General features: G+C 37.9%; 1 protein-coding gene across 9 annotated transcripts in view; it reads left to right on the top strand.

The window, feature by feature from the left end:
- JAK2 (Janus kinase 2) overlaps positions 1 to 26,059 on the top strand; it is a 96,475-nt gene that overhangs the window by 53,093 nt on the left and 17,323 nt on the right. For all 9 annotated transcript variants that reach the window (XR_010608535.1, XM_065661125.1, XM_065661127.1 and 6 more), the window contains 16 exons: positions 1,658 to 1,781; positions 2,584 to 2,701; positions 3,268 to 3,413; positions 4,793 to 5,114; positions 7,433 to 7,552; positions 12,208 to 12,365; positions 13,634 to 13,745; positions 15,420 to 15,606; positions 17,012 to 17,139; positions 17,576 to 17,710; positions 18,576 to 18,663; positions 19,466 to 19,593; positions 20,788 to 20,926; positions 22,377 to 22,528; positions 23,530 to 23,680; positions 24,386 to 24,522. Coding sequence is in view for 8 of the 9 variants with exons in the window: in XM_065661125.1 (XP_065517197.1) it covers positions 1,658 to 1,781; positions 2,584 to 2,701; positions 3,268 to 3,413; positions 4,793 to 5,114; positions 7,433 to 7,552; positions 12,208 to 12,365; positions 13,634 to 13,745; positions 15,420 to 15,606; positions 17,012 to 17,139; positions 17,576 to 17,710; positions 18,576 to 18,663; positions 19,466 to 19,593; positions 20,788 to 20,926; positions 22,377 to 22,528; positions 23,530 to 23,680; positions 24,386 to 24,522 (2,345 nt within the window). In the remaining variant the exon portion in view is untranslated. The remainder of the gene's footprint in view (positions 1 to 1,657; positions 1,782 to 2,583; positions 2,702 to 3,267; positions 3,414 to 4,792; positions 5,115 to 7,432; positions 7,553 to 12,207; positions 12,366 to 13,633; positions 13,746 to 15,419; positions 15,607 to 17,011; positions 17,140 to 17,575; positions 17,711 to 18,575; positions 18,664 to 19,465; positions 19,594 to 20,787; positions 20,927 to 22,376; positions 22,529 to 23,529; positions 23,681 to 24,385; positions 24,523 to 26,059) is intronic.

Genomic DNA, 26,059 nt, shown 5'->3' with positions numbered 1-26,059 from the left:
CCTTTGGGGGTTTTGTTTAGTTTTGGTTTTACTTTGGTTACTTTAATCTTTTCCTGTAGTTTCCTGTAGTCTGACTCCTTTTCATAGAAAGTCATATGTTAGGACCTGTAGTTCTGGAATATTTTGGCAATCTTTAGCTTAAACAAGTGTCAGAGGATTAGTTTGTAGATTTCAGCAGTTTAACCTGACATCTGCACAATAGACCTCTTGTTCTTAGCCCTGTTAATGGCTCCCTACAGAGACAAACCCCTTTTTGTAAAGAATTTAAGCTAGTTGTTATTCAAGACTGGGTTACTTTCTGTTCCAAAAGCTTATGCAGTTTTGTATGTGGAATTGATTAGTTGTTTCTAACTGACTGTCTTACATGCACTTCAGATGTGATGAAAGAAATTTGGGTCTGCCCCTTTTGGTAGGTGCTCAGAACAGAAATAAAGAAATAAGGCTGGGTTTGTTTTGGTTTTTTTTTTTTTTTTTTTTCCCTTCCTGGTTTCTTGTGTGAATTTCTATGATTTCATTCTGAGTCTTTGGGCGGCAGGGTCGTGGGTACTTTGTCTTTTCCCGGAATTGTTTTAGAATCACAGAATCGTAGAATAGTTAGGGTTGGAAAGGACCTTAAGATCATCTAGTTCCAATCCCCCTGCCGTGGGCAGGGACACCCATAGCTCTTAATGTCTTTTAAGTTACTTTTGTTGTCTTTATCTGGGTTGGGGGGTTTTTTCAGTATTTTTTGTCTGCTTTCCCCAAAGTGTCTTGCTCCAATGTAAACATGGTTTTCTTTCATTTTGACCTGCTGTGACTTTCACACTGCAATTTTCATCCTACTCTCTGACCTTTAGATCTGTATATCTTCATGTCTTCAAAATGTTTGTCAGTGGTTGAAGTCATCCTTTCGTGCTGTGAGTTTTCAGGTATTTAAATGGCTTTCCAAATCATAGCAAAAGCATTGCATAGTACAGTGCTGCGGCATTTGCCTTACATTAGGCTGTAGTTTCAGCTGTGAGCCAAAAAAGCCAAATTAAAATTCTGGTGCTGCTGAAGAGTCAATTCTCAACTGATTTCCTTTAGTTTGTGATTAAAAAGGATCCTCATTAAAACAATCCTGAATTGTTGAGACGGAAAAAAATATATTTTCAAATTTTGTTTAATTAACAATATATGTTTGGGTTTGGTCTCTACCGAGCTACTAAAATACAAATGGAAAGTGGTTGTCCTAGTCACGGTGACTATCTTTGTATTGTCTTATTTCCAATTTTTGATCAGTCTAAAATCTTAAAATCAGTGCCTAGATCAGGTTTAGGAAAAAGGTAATGTACTGTTCTTAGCTGACTAATCTGTGAGGCAAAGAAGCCATTGTATTAGATGCCATACAGAGAAAATCTTGTAACCTAACAATGAGGCATAGGATAACAGGTGAACACAGTCCTCAGTCAGAAAACATAAAGGAATAATGAGAAAGTAAACCAGCAAAAACAGTCTGCAAGTAATTGGGTGATGATTACAATGCTGTTGGCAATGATGGACTAGTGCAATGAGCAGTTGGAGAACATGTGCCAATTAGCTGTTTTAACCCACTATATATATGTATGTATGTATATATATTTTTTTTTTAATTTGATTGTTTTTGAAGAGAGTTTCTTATGTTTGCTTTTCTGTTTAGGTATCATGCCAGTGTATCATAATATGTTTGCACTCATGTGTGAAACAGAGAGAATGTGGTATCCTCCAAATCACATCTTCCATGTAGATGAAGCAACCAGGCTCACCCTAATTTACCGTATAAGGTAACTGAAATCAAATTTTGATCAACTCAAGATTGGTTTACCACTTTTCATGGTAAAACAAGACTGTGTGAGAAAACACAACCAATAAGATATTTAGTTGAACTGTAATTTCTCCAAGAAGTTACAACCAGATTGTTGGTGATATTGTTGGTGATAATGTGGGTAAGAGATAAAGACTCAAAATTGTCAGAGTAGGTTTGAATAACACACTTAATTATATATATATACCGTATGTTTGCCATGTCAGATTGAAAAAAACCCAAATAAAAAAAATAGCAGAAGTAAAAGTATTATTTTTCTTAATGTTACATTTCATCTCCTCTGTGCTTGCCTATTAGAAATTCTGCAATACTGAGCAATTATCCTGTGGAATCAGGCAGATGTCTGCAATCGAATAATTTTTCTCTAACTTCTCTCTAACATCTGAAGCTACAGACGCAGTTGTCCTTATGTAAAATATTTTGTTTACTTGACGTAGCATAATGTGGCTTTAAGTGTTTCTTTAGGAGCTGTCTCAAAGGAAATTAGGAGACAGTAACACAAAATTCTCTATGTTCAGATTAGTGACCATAGCTTTGCAGTGCTCCTTGTTCCTACCAGTACAGCTTATCACCCTACTTAAATGCTGTGGTACTCTAAGACGCCAAAAATTGGATCCAAAGCCTTCCATTGACTAGCTGGGGTTTCAAATTGGTCCTCCAAACCTGCCAGCCCTAATTGCATTTCTGTGAAAGTGATAATGTCTGGTGTTGGTATGCAGAAGTATCTGGTTATTGATGTTTGCATAAATATTTCATAACAGGTTTTATTTTCCCCACTGGTATTGCAATGGCAGCAGCAGAGCATATCGGTATGGCATTCTTCGAGGTGCAGAAAGCCCTGTTCTTGATGATCTTGTCATGTCTTACCTATTTGCACAGGTATGATTTGCTCGATTATTTTTTTTTAATGCAGGATGGTAAATGTTTTTAGTATTTACTCTCTTTTGTGTATTCTGATAGTAAACGTGTAGGCTGTTTTGACAGCTTGAAGCCCTCTCAAAATGGAAAATTCCTTGCCTATTGAATATTTGAAGAGATAAAGTTCAAATGGCAGTTGTGGTGAGAGCAGTGAGAGTGTATAGCTCCTTTCTTGTGCCACTGTCAAGATTTTCAGTGTAACTTCCATTTTCATTTTGGACTGACACAGTGTAGAAAAGCATCATCTCCACGCTGACCTTCTCGACACTTGAAAAGGTTTCGAAAACTGTTTCTAAGCATGATAGTAGCTGGTATCCATTATGAACACGTGCAGCTTTTTGCGGATGAAGGGGTTCATTGAGGAGAGTGCAGTATTTAAAAAAAAAAATCAAAACAAGCTCTCCAAAACACCAACCAACCAACCAAAAAACCCACGAACAAAACAAAACTACACTCCAACCCCCGCTTTTATTGATGAGCAGCAGTGCTACAGTTTTAACTTGCATTCTTGCATTCTTCTTTCTCAGTGGCGAGCTGATTTTTTGGATGGATGGGTACAGATGCCTGTTACTCACGAAACACAAGAAGAATGCCTGGGAATGGCTGTTCTGGATATGATGAGAGTGGCCAAAGAAAAGGACCAAACCCCGCTGGCTATTTACAATTCAGTCAGGTGACTCCATACTTCATAATTGTGTCACACCTATCTGATACCTAAAACCAAAGTTTTTGCACATTAGCATCTGTGAGGAGATGTTCAGCTGTTGGCAGCTGATCTATTCTAGCATGATTCTATAAACTTAGCTATAGTGTGAACTAGAAATTATTAGAAAGATTGTATCACAGTGGCCATTTGTGGTTTTGGGTACATGGATTTGGCTCTCTTAATGAGAGGTAAGGCAGCAGCTACTTATGTGGGAAAAGATATAAGTAGTAATTTTTGTTGGGAAAGACCTATGGTCCGGATGCAACTTCCTGTTCAGATCAGGACCAACTTCCAAGTTAGGTGAAGTTACTCTGGGTGTTGTCTAGTCAAGTTCTGAAAATGTCCAGGGACATTTTCCACCGTCTCTCTGCATAACTTTGTCCTGTGTACCATCACCCTCCCTGAGGAGGATTTCCTCCATATCTAATCAGTCTTCTCTGTGATACCAGTTACCCTCTGTTGCCTCATGTCCTTTCACTATGCATGTCTGAGAAGTCTACTTCAGGCCATTCCATATCCATCTGTTGAAGACTGTTAGTCGAATACTTTACTTGAGCCTTCTTTTTCTCCATGATGAACAAACCAAGCTCTCTTATGCCTCTTCAGTCATGTCATGCCCTGCAGGCTCTTAAGCATCTTGGGCTGATCTCTGCTAAACTTGGATGGGTTTATCAGTTCCTATTGGTTTATCAGCCTAACTCAGCTGAGTTAATTCTGTCCTTGCTTAGTACTTAATGCTTAATGTTTGTGTTTTAATGAAACCTAGGAGAAGGAGTAAAAAAGAGAATGAGACAACAAATTATCCAGCTTAGTGCAGGTGACAAACTGCTCTTTTGCCCCTTGATAAAGAATACGGACTGAGATATAGGAACTTCAGTGAGAACCAACCACAGTGTTGTATTTTACCACTTATAGTTTCAGCCAGGAAAGCTGTTCTTTATCAATGCGGTTGCCTCTGTCTGTGCAGTATTGCCTTTCCAACTTCTGCGCTAAACAAAGCAACTGTTTAACTTCTGCTGCCTTAGCTCAAAACTTCAGTGATGACTAGAACAGTCAGGATTTATGGAAAATGGATTATGTAATGTACATTAATCTGACTGAGGGGGGAAATACAGAAAATTGAAGAAGAGACAGGGATGTATTTGAAATAACATACTGCAGATTGAAGAAAGGATCCCTGTTATCCTACAGTTTAAAAAAATAGGGTTATTTAGAGGATTAAGGTTATACATTTAGAGGAAAAAGTATTTTCATGATGAGTTGTTTAACACAGAACTAATCATCATTGCTTTAATGGATTTAATGGATAAAATGAGTAGATTTTTTTGCTGGTTGTTTATTCACAGCTACAAAATGTTTTTGCCTAAATGTGTGCGAGCAAAAATCCAAGACTACCACATTTTGACGCGGAAAAGAATAAGGTACAGGTTCCGCAAATTTATACAACAGTTTGGCCAATGCAAAGCTACTGCCAGAAACTTGAAACTTAAGTATCTTATAAATCTGGAAACCCTTCAGACTGCCTTCTATTCAGAGGTTTTTGAAGTAAAGGAACCTGGTGGAGATCCTTCTGGAGAGGAAAGTTTTGCAACCATTGTAATAACTGGAAATGGTGGAATTCAGTGCTCAAGAGGAAAACTTAAAGACTGTGAGACACTGGCAGAGCAGGTAATTTCTGTTGTTTTAATAATTGTTCAGTTTATCATGTAACAGTGATTAGCTTATGTTAGAAGTTCTGATTTACCCCAGGTAAATTTGCTAGGTAAATTTTACCTCACAGTGTTCATATAATTTCTGTATAGCTGAGGCTCACGGAAATGTATTGACTTAAACAGTTCAGAATTCTTAAATTATGCTTTTGTTGAAGTATAAGAAGAAAGCCAGTACTTGAACATGTGATACCTCTGTGTTTGAGAAATGAGATATTCTGTGTTAGACCTTCATTACTGTAAGAAAATCAGTGTGGAAAAGTAATTACCCTGCTCCCAGTTGTAGGTAAAATGTACAAATTCTGCAGATTCTCTTTGCAGTGCTTTAAGGACTCCAAAAGCAGGTGGATTTTGCTATACTCAGTTGTTGGAGCTAGCAAATTTAAAGTGACATTCCTATGACTGCAGAGTCATGTACTCGTTCAGGAATTAGACACAAAATTGTTCCAATAAGTGCTAGTAGGCATGTGCTGTTGCATTTTTATTTATCAGTATTATTTCTCCTCTGTGTGATTTTCCAGCATATCTCTTAGTTTTGTTGGATTTACCAGAATCTGATACAAACTTATAGAAGTATACATTGAGAATGGGGGATTTTCCAGAAGTTGAATTAAAGGCAAAGGGGAGCACATGCCAGTTTTCCAAAATAATTGCATTCATTAGATTGTTAGTTTTGGTGCATAATACATAGCAGTCAAGACCAGTCTTCAAAAGGTTGTATTTTTACAGTGTGCTATTACAATTTGTAAAACTCCCTTTTTTTTTTTTAATACCTAACAAAAAAAGAAAATGTGGTTCCATGCCCTGATTTTAAGGGTGTTCTTAAAATATTTGTAGATTTACATTAAATGTAGTTACCTCATTCATAATTGTCACATGTCAGCCCTCTTCCTTTCCTAGTCTGTGTGCCAGTTGCTCTGGCAGGAGCTAACATAAAAAGATTTTGCAATTTCTGGATTAGGTATACAAAATTTGTGCACACTGTGCTTTTTTGGGCCTTGCATTCAAGCCTATAGTAGTGCTTAAACTGATCGTATTTCCTATAAAGATTGCCAAATTATATTTTCATAGTAATAGTATCCTACTTACTGACAGAGACACAGTGTAGGCTGCATATATTTTCTCTGCTACAGAAATGGTTTATAAAATTGATTATGAAAACTTAATAAATGTCTGTTTGTAAATATAATCATAACTCTTGTTTCAGCAAACTGTACTGATGAATCTTTATTAAGATACTGAATTGAAACAAAATCTTTTGGGTTTTTTTTAGGGCTGGAATGACATATGTGGGGTTAGATTATAAAGATACTTGTTTTGCCAGTTGACATTTCCAACTGCCAGATGAAAAAATAGGGGACTTCAGGGACTTCAGTGCATTTGAGCTGATTTGTGTTAGCTGATACCCACTTAGTCTTAAAGCCTTGATTATTACACCTGTTTATTAGGATATGCTTGCAGCCATATAAATGGGGTATTCTGGCGAATAAAATATATGTACTTTGGAAAATAGTTTTAAATAGATAAATCTACCTTTATTTAAGAATGATACTGATCATCTGAAGTACTACTGAAAGCAAAACAAAGTATGGTTTATATGACATTGTAATTTGACTTGTGGAAGACTGAAGGAAGTAGTACAGAATAGTAGAGTGTAAAACGCTACCTGCACTTACTATCAATCAGAGAAAAGTATGTCTTGGATTTCACATATAGCTAGGATCAGTGCTTCAAGTTACCTAGTAAGTGATGATCATGGCTATGTGTTTTCTTCATTCATACTACATCCATCTCTATGGTAGCAGATTTTGCAGCTTTTATCACTCTGAACAAAACCATGACATTTTGGATTGTTAATAGGCTTTCTAAACCTCTTTAATAAGGATGCTAATAATGAATTCTCAATTTCAATTGTTAATCCTCACAAAATACTACAGAGCAAATAGAAATATCTGCAATTAAAAAAAATCAAACAGACCAAACCGCAAACAAACAAAACCAAACAAACAAAAAACCCAACACAAACAAAACAAACCCACCCATACATGGATATTTCCATTCACAGTTCCTGGATCTTTGTGCATTTTTTTAACTGATGCTCCTAGTTATGATCTTGGGAACAAAAATATGCTTTCTTATCTGTAGTGGCATATTTAAGGATTTATCATTCTTTGTTGGAAGCTTACAAGTTCAGAGATGTAGGAATTTGCTGAAAATAGGTGGGATTTTTTGTTGTTATTCATGTTACAACTGACATATAACGAATATTTATTGCAGGATTTACAAACATACTGTGATTTTCCTGATATTATTGATGTCAGCATTAAACAAGCAAGCCAAGAAGGCTCCAGTGAGAGAAGAATTGTCACTATTCACAAACAAGACAGCAAGAATCTGGTCAGTTTGCTTTGCTTGCTGTTTTTTCAAATAGATGTTGCTTTGAGTAGGCTGTATGGTTGCTGTGATGTTTGTCATCATAGAATCATAGAATGTTTTGGGCTGGAAGGGACCTTTAAATATCCTCTAGTTCCAACCTGGCCTTGAACGCTGTCAGGGATGGGGCAGCCACAGCTTTTCTGAGCAACCTGCTCCTGTGCCTCACCACCCTTACAGTACCCTTATACCACCCTTCTTCCTAATACTAATCTAAATCTACCCTATTTCAGTTTAAAGCCATTCGCCTTTGTCCTATTCCTATATGCTCTTATAAAAAGGTCCTCTTCAAATTTCTTGTAGGTACTGGTGTTTATAGTACTGTATATTCAATTACCATGATGAAAAACTGAATTGATTTCAGCAGCATGAGAGGTTTATCAGAAGACCAGAGTTCATTTGCTTCCAAAGCTCTTTTGAATGATACAGAATTAGATGTTTTTAGGTGACAATAATTTCCGATACACAGATTGGTTCTTTATTGAAGTCTTAAACCCAAGTCTGGGTTTTTGTATCAAATATGCTGCTTCCATGCTGTCAGGGTAAGCTGTGTGCTGATGGCCAAAACATTGAAAAAGGCTTTGAAGTGCTCTCAAGGAATGATGACACACAGACAATGAGCACTGAAACCAAATAAATGACATTTTTACTGTTTAAATTGTTTAAAGAATCATGGAATCACAGATGGTTGGAAGGCACCACCGTACATCACCTAGTCCAACCTCCCAGCTGAGGCAGGGTCACCTGGAGCATGTTGCTCAGGGTTGTGTCCGGATGGCTCTTGAATATCTTCCAGGAAGCAGAGTCCACAACCTCTCTGAGCAATGTATTCCAATGCTCAGACTCCCTCACAGTAAAGAAGTTTTTCCTCATGTTCAAAGTGGAACTTCCTGTGCTTTAGTTTATGCCTGTTGCTTCTTGTCCTATTGTCTGGCACCACAGAGAAGAGTCTGGGCCCATCCTCTTGATACCCTTCCTTCAGACACTTTATATAAATTGACCAGATTCCCCCTGAGCCTTTTCTTCTTTGGGCTGAACAGGCCTATCAGCCTTTCCCCCTATGAGAGGTGCTCCAGACCCTTAATCATTCTAGTAGCCCTTTGCTGGACTTGCTCTAGGAGCTCCATGTCTCTCTTGTACTGGGGAGCCCAGAACTGGACACAGTTGTCCAGGTGAGGCCTCGCCAGAGCTGAGCGGAGAGGGAGGATTGCCTCCCTTGAGCTGCTGGCAATGCTCTTGCAGGATGCCATTGGCCTTCTTGGCCCCAAGGAGACATTGCATGCCCGGGGACAACTAGTTGTCCTCCAGGACCCCCAGCTGCTTCCCAGCGGGTCAGCCCCCAGCCTGTACTGGCGCATAGGGTTATTCCTGCCCAGCTGCAGGACCCTGCACTTGCATGTGTTGAATTTCCGAAGGTTTCTCCCTGCTCACCTCTCCAGCCTATCCAGATCCTTCTGAATGACAGTGCGGCAGTCTGGGGTGTGAGCCTCTCTTCCCAGATCTGTATTCTAGGGATGGAGGTGAGGCTGACTGGCCAGTGGTTCAAAGGGTCCTCCTTCTTGCCCATTTGAAAACTGGGGTGACATTTGTTTTCTTCAAGTCCTCAGGCACCTCTCTTGATTGCAGTGACCTTTCAAAGATGATCAAGAGTGGCCTAGCAAGGACACCTGCCAGCTCCCTTGCTGTTCATGGAAGCATCCTGTGAAGGCCCATGGACTTCTAATATCAAGTTTGTCTCATTAATCTCTAGCCCAATCTTCTTCAACCAAGGGAAATAATTTCTTTCTCCAGACCTTCTCCCTGATCTCATGGTCAAGGATTCTTGAGGGCTGACCTTAGATTTAAGCATTTAATTCATTTAGATTGAAGCAAAGAAAGCATTGAGTATCCCTGCCTTCTCTGTGACCCTCACAAGCAAAACAGACTCAGGCAAATCAGAGTAGGCTGAAGAATTAAAACCAAATCTTCAAGACATTTTCTTCCACCCCTCCCTTCTTCCCAGGCTCAACTTCACTCCTGAGTTTCTCTGCCTCCTCTCCCTGAGCAGCACAGTGGAACAAGGAACGCAAGTTGGCATCAGTTCGTCACACATTGTCTCTTGATGTTCTTTCTCCTCACATTTTCACCCTGCTCCTGCATGGGATCTTTTCCAAGGGGCACAGTCATCCACAAACTTCTGCAGTGCCGGTTGTTCCCATAGGCTAGAGTTCTTCACAAACCTGCTCCAGTGTGGACTCTCCGCAGGGTCACAGTCTCCTTCAGGCATCCTCCTGCTCCAGTGTGGGATCATTCCCGGACTGCAGGTGGAATCTGCTCCACCATGCATCTGCATAGGCTGCAGGGGCACAGCTGCCTCACCACTGGCTGCACCATGGGCTGCAGGTGAATCTCTGCAGGAGCACCACCTGCCCTCCTTCACTAACCTAGGTGTACATAAAGTTGTTGCTCTCAAATATTCTTACTCCATTCTTTGGCTGCTGTTGCACAGCAGTTTTTTCCCTGCTTCTTAAATGGTTATTACAGAGGTGGTACTACCATCCTTGGTGGGTTCAGCCTTGGCCGCAGTGGGTCTGTTTTGGAGCTGGCTGGCATTGGCTATGTTGGACAAAGGAAAGGTTCTAGCAGCTTCTGACAGAAGCCACAGCTGTACCTCCCCCCGCACCAAAACCTTGCCGTTCAAACCCCGTACAAGCTGTTTCTTCCCTTATCTCTGTGACTGATATGTGGGTTTTCAGGGCTCCCCATCTCGGCATTTATATTACTAGAAAGCTTCCTTCTCTCTTGTGTTTGTGAAAAAGCTTTGTACAACTTATGTACTACTTCTCTGTAAAAACATATTTTTAAAATTCAAAAAATATTTCAGTAAGAATTAACTAGTTCTATTGTCTCTCTGATGTTGCTTTTTTAAAAAGAAAAGCATATGGTTTGTTTTCATTTATAGTAGAATTATGATTCACATTCATTGCCTGGATTAATGGCACAGAATTAGCATGTTAAGAATTTGAAAAATTGCAAGGCTTTTTGTTGAAACAGAAGAGTAGCTGAAATATCTGTGCTGCTGAGAGCTTAACAGCTTTTCACATTGGTGGAAGAGGCTCCCTTAATCTTGAGCCATTAAATTTTTCTTTAAAAATTTTCAATAGTGGTAATTGACTGCATATGCTTGTGAGGGTAAAGGTGACTAAGAGCCTGTCTAAAAAGGCTAGTGAAGAGGAAGGCAGAGCAGGAAAAGTGGAGTAGCTGCTCTTTTGCTAATGCTTTTTGTGTGGACACTTTACATACGAAAACCAGCTGGTGTAAATTAAAATTTGTGAATTTAGTTTAACCTGTTACAAAGCTAATAGAATTCATTACAGAAATGTATTTTACACAGTTCTAGAATGTATGGATTCATTAAAATGACTGGATTTCTAGGGTGTTGTTTGTCTGGGTTTTCTGATTGTGGTATAAAAAATGGAAAGCTGGTTGTTTCCAAGACCTCTTTTAATAAACAATTCTTGGCATGTGATCAAGAGCACTAGCTTTTTTGTTCCTGTCTAGCAAAGAACTCGCCAAGGAATTGTGTTCAGCTACTAAGTGTGTCCCCAGTGTCATGGGCAAACTTGTACAGCATGTACTAAAGCCTGTTCTGTTGGGCTATGCTACTGAATGAAATCCAGCATTGGTCTGTAGATGATAGGGTAACACTTCCCCTGTTGAAGTAGAGACGGCCTTTAATGCTCTCATACAGCTGTCAATATATTAAGATAATATAGATAATTGCATTAAAATAGACTCTATTTTCCCTTATTGGCAGTAATAAATATATTGTTACAGATGGATTTAATTTTGCCCGGCTGTTACAAGTTCAATGTATTCTGCATAGACCTTTTCCACACCCTGTTTTTCTATAACCAGATTATTCTTCCCCTGGCTTCCATCCATTGTACTTCATAGTAGTTAACGGTCTGCTTCTGTTGTTATCTAGCTCAGGAATCCAGTTTCTGCTTACTAGTAGTTAAATTTTCAGGCAGGTATTTTTCTAGAGATTTTAATTTGCTACTTGAAGGCAGCCCCTTTGATAAGAAAAGCCTTTGATTTAGAAAAAAAAAAAACAAAACCCAAGGACCATGTTGCCAGTGAGGTAGGTGTCTGCCTCCTGAGTTGTATCTACTCAGTTTTTCCCTTTCAAATACTCCCTCTTGTCACCATTCCTCTGCTGTTTCATATATAGAGTAAGGGTTTTGTTATGGCGGATTGTTTTGGGTTTTATTTTGAACACTGAAGATTGCTAACAAGCTTTGGGTGGCACTGGGAAAGTACAATTATATGAACAGTAGTTAAAAACTACTTTTATATCTTTAACTTGTCTTTTAAACCATTACTGTATCCAGGAATTTTGTGTTGCCTATTTAAAATTGAATGTCTCTTTCCCTCTCTCTCTCTCTCTCTCTCTCCCTCTCTCCCCCTATCTCTCTCTCTCTCTTTCTCCCCTTCTCTCCCTCTCTCTCCTCCCTCTCTCCTCCCTCTCACCCCTCTCCTGCCCGCCATCTCCCCCTGTCTCTCTCCCTTTCTCCCCCTCTCTCCTGTCTCTCTCTCTCATTCTCTCTACCCTTCATTCTCCCCTGGCAACTTAACAGGAGGCTGAATTCCAGTCATTAAGAGAAGCTCTCTCCTTTGTATCATTAATTGATGGATATTACAGATTAACTGCAGATGCCCACCATTATCTCTGTAAAGAAGTAGCACCACCATCAGTTCTTGAAAATATCCAAAGCAACTGCCATGGACCAATTTTGTAAGCAATTTTTAGCAATGAAACAAGGTGATATTACTTTTGAAAGGTGAACTTCAGTTGACTGTAAACTATGATGGACATCTTGAAACGTGTACTTACTAAATTTATGTAACATAAAATGCTTTACATTTTTTCCTCTTAGTTTTCACTTTGAAAAATACAATACTTTTTTCATGTATTAAAAGTAAATGGAAATATTCTGGTTTTAATTTTTTTTCCATTAGAATTCGTTTTATCTTCAAGCAATACAGTCAGGAAAGTCATGATGCTGATTTTACAGAATTATAGTTACTACCCTGGCAGCAACATACAGTGTCATAGGTAGAAGATCTCTATGTTTTCACTGCAGCCTCTTGCAGTTTTATTATCTGAGTTACCAAGGGAAAAAAGGCAAATTCAGATAACATTTTACTCAATATTTGAGCAAGCTAATAGTTCATGTAGTATTGTTGTTCACATAAACACACATGGGAGCTTAGAAATATTTTGTTAGGCAGAATAAAGTGGGTATTTGCTTTAGCTACAGAAAGCTTTAAACTGATATATGCAGGATATGTTACATGAAACTAGCACTGGCTACTCGGCTAATACGGAACAGTTCTGTAAATTTCCCAGTGGCAGAAAGAGGATAGATGCTGTAACCTTCAGAAGAGATGGAGGAGAGGCATAGAGACCTATACAGTTCTAACCACCTTTCTTGCACAGTGACTACTGCTATGTATTTATTTAGGGTGTTTATAAGGATGTGCAATGATTCTAGATCTTTCCAAGCCATTTTATTCTTCATGAGATGGATAGAAATAGTCAGTTGGCAAGGCTTAAGGGGAATTATTCTTGTAGTAATAAATTATGTTTTATTTCAGCTCCTCTTCTGTGTTAGTCCTTTCCAAGTTAAACCCACATTTTTCAGCCATGCAAATATTTTAATATTTATTTGCCAGCTTTATTACAACTTTTTCCATAATGGATGTTGAAAGTAATATCATAAGATATGGGATATATATTTTTTAGACTGTAAGATTTCTCATCAAAGAAATAATTGCAATGTTTTCAGTATAAAAAAAAATTAATATACTGTTCTCTACATCTATATATATGTCTCTGAATATTGGAAAGCAAAGGGACAAAAAGATTAACTTGAAGCTGTAAAAAATGAAGTGTTTGAATTGCTGTTGTATTAGGTATCTGATAGTAGTGCTTATTGGCCAATCTCTGATGTGCCTCCATTTTGAAATTATGCAATATTAAACATTTCCTTTTTACTGTAGCATGGACTTTGCTATCAGTAAACTGAAGAAAGCAGGTAATCAGACTGGCTTCTACGTTCTTCGTTGCAGTCCTAAAGATTTTAAAAAATACTTCCTCACCTTTGCTATAGAGGTTTGTATTCTGCCTTGCATAATACCTGTATCATCTTTTTGTGTTATAATAATGAGCTGAGGATGTTAAGTGAATGAGTCTGAATTTTCTCTGCAGAACATGTATATTCTATAGCTACTTTGGTCAGATTGGCCAGGTTTCAGGGTCTTGTGAGAAACATCAAAATACATGTATGGTAAATAATTGCTAATGACACATACCGTGTGCCTAGGAGAGTAAGACAGGTGGAGGGGAGAGCTTGAGAGTCCTGGAGATGGTGACATAGCTCTTGGAAATGTTTAGGTACTTGTTTAGGTGGTAGAGCAGTTTGTTGGGTTTTGTTTCGTTTTTTAAAGTTTGGGGCTTTTTAGTGGATTTTTTTCACTAGGATTTCCACTGACCCTTTTTTTTTTTTTTTTTTCCTCTCTTGAACAGGGCTTAGATAGACTGAGTATACGGCCTGTGGTGATGTGAGAGTCTCTCTCCCTCACAGGTTCTTCTGGGTTTGGGTCCTATCCCTGTCCTCAGTGCTGGGCCAGCTGGATTATTTTGCAGCTTTTATGTAAACACAGATCTCCTGCTGGGTATCTTGTATTAGCTAGAATGGCAGCCACCCTTGAGATGCCTGCAATTTTCATGCAGCTGAAGAACCAGAAGTGCCTCTTCTCTGAGATTGCACTTAGCAATAATACAGTACCTTAATATTACTGTTACATAATTGCATTATCTTGTTTGAAGGATGTGCTTGTCTTTAATTAAAGTAATAGAGCTAAAGTAATAGAGGTAATACATGAGCTTTTCTTCTGATTTATAGCAAGCTAGCAAGGTCACTAAATACTGTCAGAGGTATGTACATCTCTGAAAATGATAAAATAACCTTGATGTGTGGATGCAGAAGTAAACAGCCATTTTAAAATCAGTGTCACAAAATCTTTTTGTCCAGTCAGTGAAGTGTGTTTGGTTGTGAATTTTTTAGGCTAAGAGATCAGTCCCTGAACAGACTTCAAGAGTCTTGCATGTCAAGCTTGTGAGTTAAGCCTACCATTAAATGACCTAGCCATGTAGGGTTTTGGGGGTTTTTTTCCATTTTTGTGAGTCTTTCTGGGCAAGCTCTTAGCAGGCTTCTGTTATTCAGAATTTGTTGGAAGCACCGTTAAGAGCCCCTCTTTTTTAAAAATGTTTAGTGGTATCTTTCAAGGCTCATTGTAAAAATAACTCAGTGCATATTGAAAATATGTGCTGGAAACAAATTGCTTAGAAGTGTACTGCAGATGACAGAAAACAAGAAATACATCTGAGGTCTAGAAATGCTTGCCGGAAGGACATAAGAGTATGAATATCTGGCCTGTTACTTCCAACAAAATTTTGTTTTGATATTACCTCATGTAAGGGTGAAGAAGCTGTAATTGCTAGCTCTGAAGGATTTTTCCTAGGATTTGTTATCTGTTTTCTCAGCCCCATCTTTGCACATTTTGTAACGTTTGTTTTTCTTAACATCAATATACTAATTCCAGTGATGGGAGTAGAATCATGTTTTCTCAGAATCACTATTATGTAGTGAGAACAAAATAACAAATTATAGTAATATTTTGCTGAAGCATTCTTTCTTTAGTTAGCAGAGTACTGTACATTTAAATAAGCTCTCAAATACTGAATATTGATTGATTTTATTTTTAATGGAAATAATCTCTGCAGCGAGAGAATACCACTGATTATAAGCACTGCTTAATTACGAAGAATGAGAATGGAGAATATAATCTTAGTGGAACCAAGAGAAGTTTCAGTAATCTTAAAGATCTGTTGACCTGTTACCAGACAGAAACTGTCCGTTCAGACAGTATAATTTTCCAGTTTGTCAAATGCTGTCCTCCAAAACCAAAAGGTAAGAGATAATTTGTAAGCATTTTCTAAGATTTAAAAAAAAATTAAAGCTAAATGATTCTCAGGTGGGTAGATAGATAGGTTTGTATGGGGTTTTTGAAATTTGCTGACCTATTTGTTCATCATAGTTTTCAGTTCTATTGTCTGCCAGATTTTACTTTGTTACAAGATGGTATTCCAGAAAGAATCAGGGTAGCCAGTTTCATTAATTAGAAGGAAAACTGGTGTCTTAATTGCAGTGGATTGTTTATAGCAGCATTTCTTCTTTAGTAATGTGTTTTCGTGCCTTGAGAAGGAAAGACCTACTTAATATATAATTTCTTTCTGAGGACAGTTTATAAGCAGTGGAACCAACAATGCCAGTGATTTTCTTGTTGATAGCTGAATTATACAAAGGCTGCATTGTGATTTCAACTTCTTTTTAACACTGAAAATTACGTATGGGCTAGAGCTCCTGTTTTAATAGTGGATTTTTCTTTAATGCAAATAAAAGGTTTTCGACTAGCTTTGATTTTCATAGTGCCTTTATTTATGAATTCTGGTAGCATCTGCTGGTTTTGCTTATTATTAGTAGTGCTATTTATGTTAATATAGTCTTTGTCTGGGATATCCAAGTTCTTATTAATGAAAAACATGAGAGAACAGACTATTTGATACCACTTTTCTCTCTTTTAAATTTGATTAAAATTAGCCAATAGATTAAAAAGCTTAGAAAAGATTTGACAAGTAAATACATATGCACGTTACAGAGGATAATAGTGTAACCATATCTCCATCAAAACCGAAAGTGTGTATGCATCAGAATTTTAAATTATTACATAAATATGATTACACGTGCATGCACACATATACCCGCAAATATGTGTCTATTGGCTTTAGTTTACTAACAGACCTTGCTTTACTTCATGGATAGCCTTTTTTTCAAGATCACTCAAAGAATAGTTACTCTGGCAGGCATAAGGCAATGAGAACCAATAAAGTACTCCCAGGGCAAAAATATGTAAAAGCTTTAAGGAGGCGTCAGAAGGATAGGCACATCTGAAACTTTGTAATATAAAAGGAGGTGACTTACCTCCCCTTTTTCTGTCCCATATTGTTATTGCAAATACAGCAGAGGTTAAAATATGAAAGGAGGCAGGAATGATTTCAGAATGTTTGTCTAAAGTAGAAGTATTTAAGAAACTTAAAATAGCTGCATGAACCTACATGCTTCTGCTGACTAGAGAAAGCCTTTAAATTTGTTTAATGAAATACGGTGTGGCTTTTTGAATAAACTGGTTTCAGTGCGATACCTTTTTTGTTGCATTAACAGCTTCTCATTAATAAACCTTCTGAAATAATATTGGTTTAGTTTTACGTTTTATAAATTTACTTTGGTTTCATTCTCACCCACCCTCTTCTCCCAGATAAATCGAATCTCCTAGTCTTCAGAAGCAATAGTGTTGCTGATGTACCTTCATCACCTACACTACAGAGACACAATAATGTCAACCAGATGGTCTTTCACAAAATCCGGAATGAGGACTTGATATTTGTAAGTCCATTAGTTACTTCTTCCACTGGTAGGTTTAATGCACACTTAAGTTTTAAAAAACTCAGCGTAAGTTTAAAAGAGCCTTATCTGAGCTAGAAGATTTACTGAGCTAGGAGATTTTACTGTAATCTTCCCTTAGTTAAAATTGTGAGAGAGAAGTTGTGTTTTTTTCCCACCCTTTAATTTTCCATTAGTTTTCTTTACTTCTAAGGATATCTAAATACGTCTTTAACAGATTGTTGTCAGTAAAAAATCAGCAAAGATTTAAGCCGTTTCTCATGTAGTTGCTTCCTTGTCCTCTCAGTTCGAATCTAGAGGTGTGCTAGCTCTAAAGATATGCGTATGCATTATTTAGGGTGTTTGGTTAAGAGATCTTCTGCAAAACAGGCAGAGATGTCTGATTTTTTTTCCCATCTGGTTTCTACCTTTCTTTTAGGAGGAGAGTCTTGGACAGGGAACGTTTACAAAGATTTTCAAAGGTGTAAGGAAAGAAGTGGGAGACTATGGCCAGCTCCATCAAACTGAAGTTCTTTTAAAGGTTCTGGATAAAGTGCATAGAAACTACTCTGAGGTTGGTGTGATTGTTGGTTGCTGTGTAATGTGTGTGCATGCAATGATAAGCATTACTGCTGTTAGAATGAGTATTTTTTATATGGTAGAGTGTTATATGTTGAACCAAGCAGTGTAGACATACGCTCTGGACAGTTGAAAACAATAAATAAACTACAACTCATTTTAATTTTAATAAGCTGGGTGATATATTCTAAAGGTAAGTGAAAACCAGTTGTTAAAAAGAGCAGGAGTGCAGAAATGCAAATATATGTCCTGAAGGAAAATGTGCTAATTTTAATCTTGTTTTGTTGGGTGAATAATCAGTACACACAAGCAAATGCAGTTGGAGATGGCACTAAAGAGAGTTAAAAAAGTGGCTAAAGAAATAAAAGCATTGAAATGTTTCTGACAGGGTTAGGTAAGGTCTGGTAGTAGTGGATGAATGATAAGAATACTTCTTGTCTTTTAACTTAATAGCGTGCTATGAAGAAATAAATTGGAAACTGCATAGTGCATTATGAAAGAATGCATTGGAAACTGAATAGTATGTCATGAATTTGTCTGCAGTTTACTTAGGTAATTGAAATGGAAGAAAAGATTCCTTTTAAAATGTTGAGATATACCTGCCTGCAGAAAAAGAGATTGCTAACCTCTCTGAAATGTGGATTATCAGTTATTTAAAAAAAAAACCCCAAAATAAAACAGGCAACGCTAAACCAACCACAAACGTAAAATGTATTACACAGGGTCTTTGCACTGAGATGGAAGATAAAATGTTTGAAAAAATGCACATGGCTTTCATAAACTACTAGAAATTATATAATTTTGGGTGGGGGTGTTTCCAGTGATATTTATTCTCTCTAAATCTCTCTCCTTCCTCAAAGTCCTTTTTTGAGGCAGCAAGTATGATGAGCCAGCTTTCTTACAAACATCTGGTGTTAAACTATGGAGTCTGCGTATGTGGAGAAGAGAGTAAGTAAAAATTAATTCTCTTTTGTATTAATTTTATACAGCTGTCATCAGACTTTGCCATTGGTTCAGGGTAAAAGCAGGGGAAAAGAAACAAAAGAAGTTGTCACACCAGCTGGATACCCAATACATATTCACACTGCATTATTAGTCTTGGTGTCAGAACTAATTAATATGGTGATACAGAAAACTGAGAAACTCTGTAAATACAATCTGTGTGAATAGTGACCTCTGTAAATTACTCACAATCATATCTATTCCATCTGAAAATCTCACTTTTGGAAAGTTTTGGCCAGGAACTTACTTCACCAGTTTCTTTGCAAAAACGCCCATGAGTGTTTTCTCTAGTTTATTTATTGTACCATGTACAGGGACTCCATGTAAAATTTCAGGTAGATAAGTATATAATTAAAAAATATATCTAAAGATGTATATGGTTACTTATTTCTCCCTGTATTACGACTGACCTCTGTAGACAGTTCTGTTTGTGAAGGCAAGAGAATTGTTAGTTTGGCAAGACACAGTTACTAAGAAATAGGAAGAGAGGCTTACTTTTCCTGTGGCTTACACACTTCATGTACACATTTGATGAAAATTGCTTCACATAATTATAAATAAAAGTTTGCAGTCTATAAAATGGATGTTTGTGGCCATTCTCAGATGTCATATAGCTTCTAATTTATAGTTAGTTCACCAACGAGGTATCAAAGAAAAAGGTGGATAATACTAGAGTAATGAGTCTATCCTGAAATTCCTTTATTTATTCTTGGTTTTAATTGTTACTCTTTTTACTATTTTAAATCAGACATCCTTGTACAAGAGTATGTAAAGTTTGGATCTTTAGACACTTACTTGAAAAAGAACAAAAATGTTATCAATATCTTGTGGAAGCTGGAAGTAGCCAAACAGTTGGCATTAGCCATGCATTTTCTGGTAAGTAGTTTATTCTTCAGTTTTGTTAACAGCTGAATTCAGGTGTTTCAGGCTAATAAATACAGAATAGCTGAGCTATTGCCCTACTTCTTGAAACTCTGGAGGGTATTTTAAAACAGGCTGGCTGTATACCATATAGCCAAGGACAGATATTTGTTATCTTGAACAGAGTGTGGTTGAATTTCCCATTAATTTTTAATGGTTTAGCTTGAAATAAAAACACATTTCCAGTAAAAATTCTTTTTCTTTTTTCCAGGAATCAGTCCTTCCTGCTTTTCCCACCTCAGCTCACGATGTTGAACCATAACTGTTTCCTGGTAGTGTTAGTAGTTAACCACTGGGTGGGGGAAACATTGTGCTGTTCAGACTGCTAGTACATCTCTTTCTGCATTAGGTCCCAACCTTATGGTCTGTTTAGTTTAACAAAAAGGCCGTTATTCAAGACAGAATACATGATTAGATGAATCTTCCCTTTAATAAAGTTTAAATATTAAGTTAGAATCATAGAATCGTAGAATAGTTAGGGTTGGAAAGGACCTTAAGATCTCATCTAGTTGAAACCCCCCTGCCATGGGCAGGGAGACCTCCCACTAAACGATGTCACCCAAGGCTCTGTCCAGTCTGGCCTTGAACACCGCCACGGATGGAGCATTCACAACTTCCCCTGGGCAGCCCATTCCAGTGCCTCACCACCCTTACAGTAAAGAACTTCCTCCTTAAATCCAGTCTAAACTTCCTCTGTTTAAGTTTGAACCCGTTACCCCTTGTCCTGTCACTACAGTCCCTAATGAAGAGTCCCTCCCCAGCATCCCTATAGGCCCCCTTCAGATACTGGAAGGCTGCTATGAGGTCTCCACGCAGCCTTCTCTTCTCCAGGCTGAACAGTCCCAGTTTAGATTTATTATTTCTTAGATTTATTTTAAATGGATCATACTGATGGATCAGTATCCTTCTGAGTTACCATACATCAAATAGTTTTAAACCAGAAACTTCAGGTGGATAATTAAAATGAATTAAAATTAGCTAGAAACTGTAACTGAGAGAAACTGATGAAATGCCTGAGATTTGATCAACTTAATCTATGGTCATTGTTTTGCTTCCTGATGTTTCCCTCATGCTGTAAAGTACTGGTTCAAATACCTCTTCAACCATAAGATTTTTCTAAGTATGTAAAAGATGCTTTTCTATTTGTAGGAGGATAAAGGCCTTGTTCATGGGAATGTCTGTGCAAAAAACATCTTGCTTATCAGAGAGGAAGACAGGAAGTCTGGAAATCTTCCATTTATAAAACTAAGTGATCCTGGCATCAGTATTACAGTCTTGCCAAGAGATAGTAAGTCTTTGTGTCAGCTTTCTTGTTTAATGCTTTTGACTTGAAAAAGAAGTTTGGGGTGTGTTTATTTTTCTGACCACCGTCTCAGGTACTTCCGTTACAAAAAGTTCCTTCATCCATATGTCTTTTTGAAGTAATCTCTGCAGTCTTAGCAGTTTTGAGTGTATCTTCTTTATCAGCAAATAGCTACAGGAAATAAAGCCACAGTTCTCCATTATGTGAGGTTTCTTCTTTACTGTTCTCATTTTCAACTTTTTTTTTTCCACTGTTAGTACTATCAGGATGCCGTAAGGTACCATGAGTAAGTCTTTTGCGTCTGCAGGTAGCTGCTGGAGTTAGTATCCTGTTATTAATTAAGATTAAATTGTTGTATTTTATAGCTTGGTGAATGTCATGGTTTAAGCCCAACCAGTAACCACACAGCCCACTCACTCACTCCTCCACTTCTCCCCTTATCCCCACCCGTTCCTGGAGGGATGGGGAGGAGAATCAAAAGAACCTAGACCCCACGGGTTGAGATAAGAACAGTCCAGTAACTAAGGTATAACACAACCACTACTGCTACCACCAATAATAATGATAAGGGAAGTAACACGGCAAGAGAATATAAAACTAAAAAGGGAAAAGGAAAATAATAAACACAAGTAATGCGCAATACAACCGCTCACCACCCACTGACCAATAGCCAGCCCTACCTGAGCAGCAATCTGGGCTTTTGAGGTAAATCCCCCAGTTTCTATACTGGCATAACGTGTTGTGGAATGGAATACCCCTTTGGCTAGGTTGGGTCAGGTGTCCTGTCTCTGCGTCTTTCTGGCTTCCCATGCTCCTCCTCACAGGCAGAGCATGAGACTGAAAAGTCCTTGATCAGAGTAAGCATTTCTTATCAACAACTGAAAACATCGATGTTACCAACGTCATTCTCAGACTGGAGTCTAAAACACAGCACTGCACCAGCTACTAAGGAGTAAAATGACTGCTACTGCTGAACGCAGGACAATGAAGCTTTCAGAGCTGAAATTGAAGAGAAAAAATTCCTCGTTATGGAGTCTTTGCTGTGCCATAATGTGCCAACCTCTAGCAAAGTACTTTTTACTCTTGGCTATGTAGTTTCTTTGCAGTAGCTAGTAGTAGGTCTCAGTAATACTGGGGGAAATGCCGAAGTTGAATCAAAAATAATGGAAATGATGTTAAAGCAGGTTTACAACATTAGGCTTATTTTACAATAAAACTAATGGTCGTCCACTCTCATTCATAAATACTATTTTTGTAGGCATTCTGTAGTTCGAGGTATTTTAGGCAGAAACAAAAACTTTTAAAGTTGTTAGAAGCACATTACAGAATGATATATCTAAGTATTCTGAAGTCATTTTAAAGAAATCAAATGTTAGAGAATTTTCTGGTTGTATTATTCATCTTAACATGATGTTTCCTTTGCATGATTGCACAGTTCTTCTTGAGAGGATACCATGGGTCCCACCTGAATGCATTGAGAATCCCAAACAATTAAGCCTGGCCACAGACAAATGGAGCTTTGGTACTACTTTGTGGGAAATCTGTAGTGGAGGAGACAAACCTCTGAGTGCATTGGATTCTTCAAGAGTAAGCATTACTGAGTCTGCAGTCATAACAGTTCTTTGAACACTTCTAATTTAAAACATCTGCTGTTGTAACTATGTCAGTTTGTGAAGTGTTTTACCACAATAGGAAAAGAACACTCTTACTGGTAGTTAATCATCAGAAGTGATGATTGAGGTTTGTTTTTATGCTGTTTGTTTTTATTTTCATGGGGACAAAGTACAGTGTTGCCAGTATTACCTTGTTCATGTTTCTTTTGCTTTGTTACAGCAGTATATGACTTCAGACAAAAAGTATTCCTAACAATGTACATGGATTTTAATTAGTATTGTTCTAGTGATTGAACATCTTAGAGTATTTAAGACTGTGTGTGTTGCAGAAAATTCTGCTGTTTTAGCTAAACCAGAAATGTTAAGTTTATTTCAGCTAGGGGCAGGGCATGGAGGGGAAACGCATTCCATAAAAATATTCTTTCTTATGTATTTTCCCCCTCAGTTGAAAGCAAAAAGATTATTGCCTTTACTACACTACAAAAAGATTTGTAGTATTATATTTAAAATGGCTGTTACCTTCTCACAAAGCCTGTTCTGATTTCTCGGGTGTTGTAATCAGCTCTTACAATAAACTCCAAGGTCTACCTAGACCTCGTTTATAGGTATCTAGGTATTTCAGAGGTTGCCCTCCTCTCCTCTACTAATACACATTCTTTAATAATACTCAGCCTTTTACAGCTGGAGGAACTCAGCAAGCTCACAGGTGGATAGAATTTTTTAATGGATCTATCCTGTTGAGGTTTTATGAAATCACCAGTAAAGGAGACACCATCTTTCTCAGTATCATTCTCTATTTTCTTATTTTTCACCAGTAACTGACTTGGAATTTCTGAACTAATTACTCTAAATTATGCCAGCATTGCTGTATTGTCATCCTTGGCTTTTCATGTAAATTGGTCAGATGTACCTTTAATGAGGTAACAAGTCTAGGCTGAGAGCTGTATCTTTTGCCTTTTACATTTTTAATTCCAGAAACTACAGTTTTATGAAGATAGGCACCAGCTTCCTGCTCCCAACTGGACAGAACTAGCAAACCTTATAAACAACTGTATGGATTATGAGCCAGATTTCAGGCCTTCATTCAGAGCAATTATACGTGACTTGAATAGTTTGTTCACTCCAGGTGAGTCTGTGCTACAAGAAGAATACGCTAGACAAAAAGAACCCTGATTCCCATTAGTTCATTTTTGTGCGGTGACTTCCTTTTTGGTATGTTGACCCACAACCACTCTCCAGAGCATCCCCAGAAATCTAAGTTTGTAAGGACACTGCGTGACTGTTTTAAACACTGTGTTTAGACACTATGAACTTTTTTATTTTTTTCTAAAGGTGAACACGTTAAAAAGTCAGCATTATCATTCAAAGCAGTTTTCTGGTTTGATTATTGCCTGTCCGAAGCATTCTAATCTCTGAACCAAGTTTATTATGCTTCTGTCTTTTTTCTCTTAATAAAATGAATGTGTATCTTCTTTTTTTTTTTTTTTTCCCAAATGGAAGGTGCATGTTACTACAAGCTCATTTCTGCCCTCTGCAGAAGTGGATTTGTTGCATACTGGTTGTTAAATTTGAAATGCAGTAGGCCTGCAAAAAGAGAAAATTGAGAAATTAAAGGAAGACTTGCTGTGAGTTAGGACAAGTCATTTGTTTTTTTTTTGTAATTCACCTTTGACTGCAAATTACTATGTAGACATTTGTTATTAATACTCTACTGAGCTAGAGGTACGCCAGGCAAAGATATAACATGCAAAGATTATAATGTTTCTTCATCTCCTGTTAATTTCTCTGTCCCGCCTGTTCCCTTTCTCTCTTCCTTTCTTCCTCCTATCAGATTATGAGCTTTTAACAGAAAGTGATATGTTGCCAAATATGAGAATTGGAGCACTTGGATTTTCTGGTGCTTTTGAAGATCGTGACCCAACACAGTTTGAAGAGAGACATCTTAAGTTTTTACAGCAACTTGGCAAGGTAGGATATTTTGAAGTTCTCTAATTGCCTAGGAAAGAACTGTCTTTTTACCATGACCCCATATATATATTATTTACATTGAAACTTTTGCTACAGAAATCAATAATTTCAGTCACATCTGACCACAGTGTGCAGTTCCTGAAAGGAGGTTGTAGTGAACTGAGGATCAGTCTCTTCTCCCAAGTAACGAGTGATAGGACGAGAAGTAATGGCCTTAAGCTGCACCAGGGAAGGTTTAGGTAGGATATTAGGAAAAACTTCTTCACAGAGAAGTTAATCAGGCATTGGAACAGGCTGGCCAGGGAAGTGGTGGAATCACCGTCCCTGGAAGTGTTCAAAAACCTTGTATATGTGGTGATACGGTTTAGTGTTGGTTTTGGCAGTCCTGGGGTAGTGGTTGGTCTTGATGATATTTAAGGTCTTAAAAGTCTTCCAACCTAGCTGATTTTATGATTCCTCTTAGATCTTTCTTGTTTTCACAATATCATTAGCTAGAATAAGGATAGTTGGTGTCTACAATGAATCAAGTCGTACTGAAAGACTAAAATCTTTTTCACTAATGCGGAGCCGCATGTGACGGATTTTTATTTCTTTTTTAAATACATGGTATTCATTTTAAAAGGGTCCAGAAGAGTCTTGCATAGAACTGGTGGAGTTAGGGGTTTTTATGCATCCGCATTCAGGGAAGTCTGAATACGCAGTCCCTAAATTAAGTAATGTTTTTGAGATATATGTAGGCCTTGAATGTTTTAGGTGTTAGAAATCTGCATTTGGTTACTACTTTTGCAAGTCATTGCAGCCTGCCTGTATGATGCCTAGAGAGATGACCAGGTGCAGGTGGTAGATCTTCACCAAGTACCATTTTCTCAGAGTGGCTCCTTGCTGGTTTATGGTTGTTATTGGTGTGATAGCTATATATTCCTTTGACTCCAGCTACTGGTGAAAGCAAGCATGAAGGTGAAATGGCAGAGCTACTTGTGTTTGCAGATGGTTTGGTTTTAACTGTAAATGGTAGTGTAGCATAGGGAGAGGAACAGAGTGGTAGGTGATGACTGCACAAAGGAAGACGAAAAAAACCAACTGCATAGAATAGTTTGTGTTGGAAGAGACCTTATGATCATCTTGTTCCAAACCCCCTGCGGCGGGCAGAGACAGCTTCCATTGGACCAGGTTGCTCAAAGACACACACAGCCTGGCCTTGAACACTTCCAGGGATGAAGCAGCCACAAATTCTCTGGGCAACTTGTTCCAGTGTCGCACCATCCTTATAGTGAAGAACTTCTTCCTAATGCCTAATCTAAATCTTTCTTCTTTCAGTTTAAAGCCATTCCCCCTTGTCCTGTCACTACAGGCCCTTGCAAATACAAGTCCCTCTCCAGCTTTCTTGTAGGCCCTGTTTAGGTACTGGAAGACTATCAGCCTGTTTTCAGAGCAGAGGTGCTCCAGCCTATGATCATCTTTCTGGCCTCCTCTGAACTCACTTGAGTAGGTCCACATTCTTCTTGTGCTGGCCACACTCCTTTTGAAGCAGCCCAGC

This window comes from Lathamus discolor, chromosome Z (genome assembly GCF_037157495.1).
Source record: "Lathamus discolor isolate bLatDis1 chromosome Z, bLatDis1.hap1, whole genome shotgun sequence".
In the NCBI taxonomy this organism is placed as follows: domain Eukaryota; kingdom Metazoa; phylum Chordata; class Aves; order Psittaciformes; family Psittacidae; genus Lathamus; species Lathamus discolor.
The sequence above is the reverse complement of the archived record's forward strand: the minus strand, read 5'-3'. Positions and strand labels throughout refer to the sequence as shown.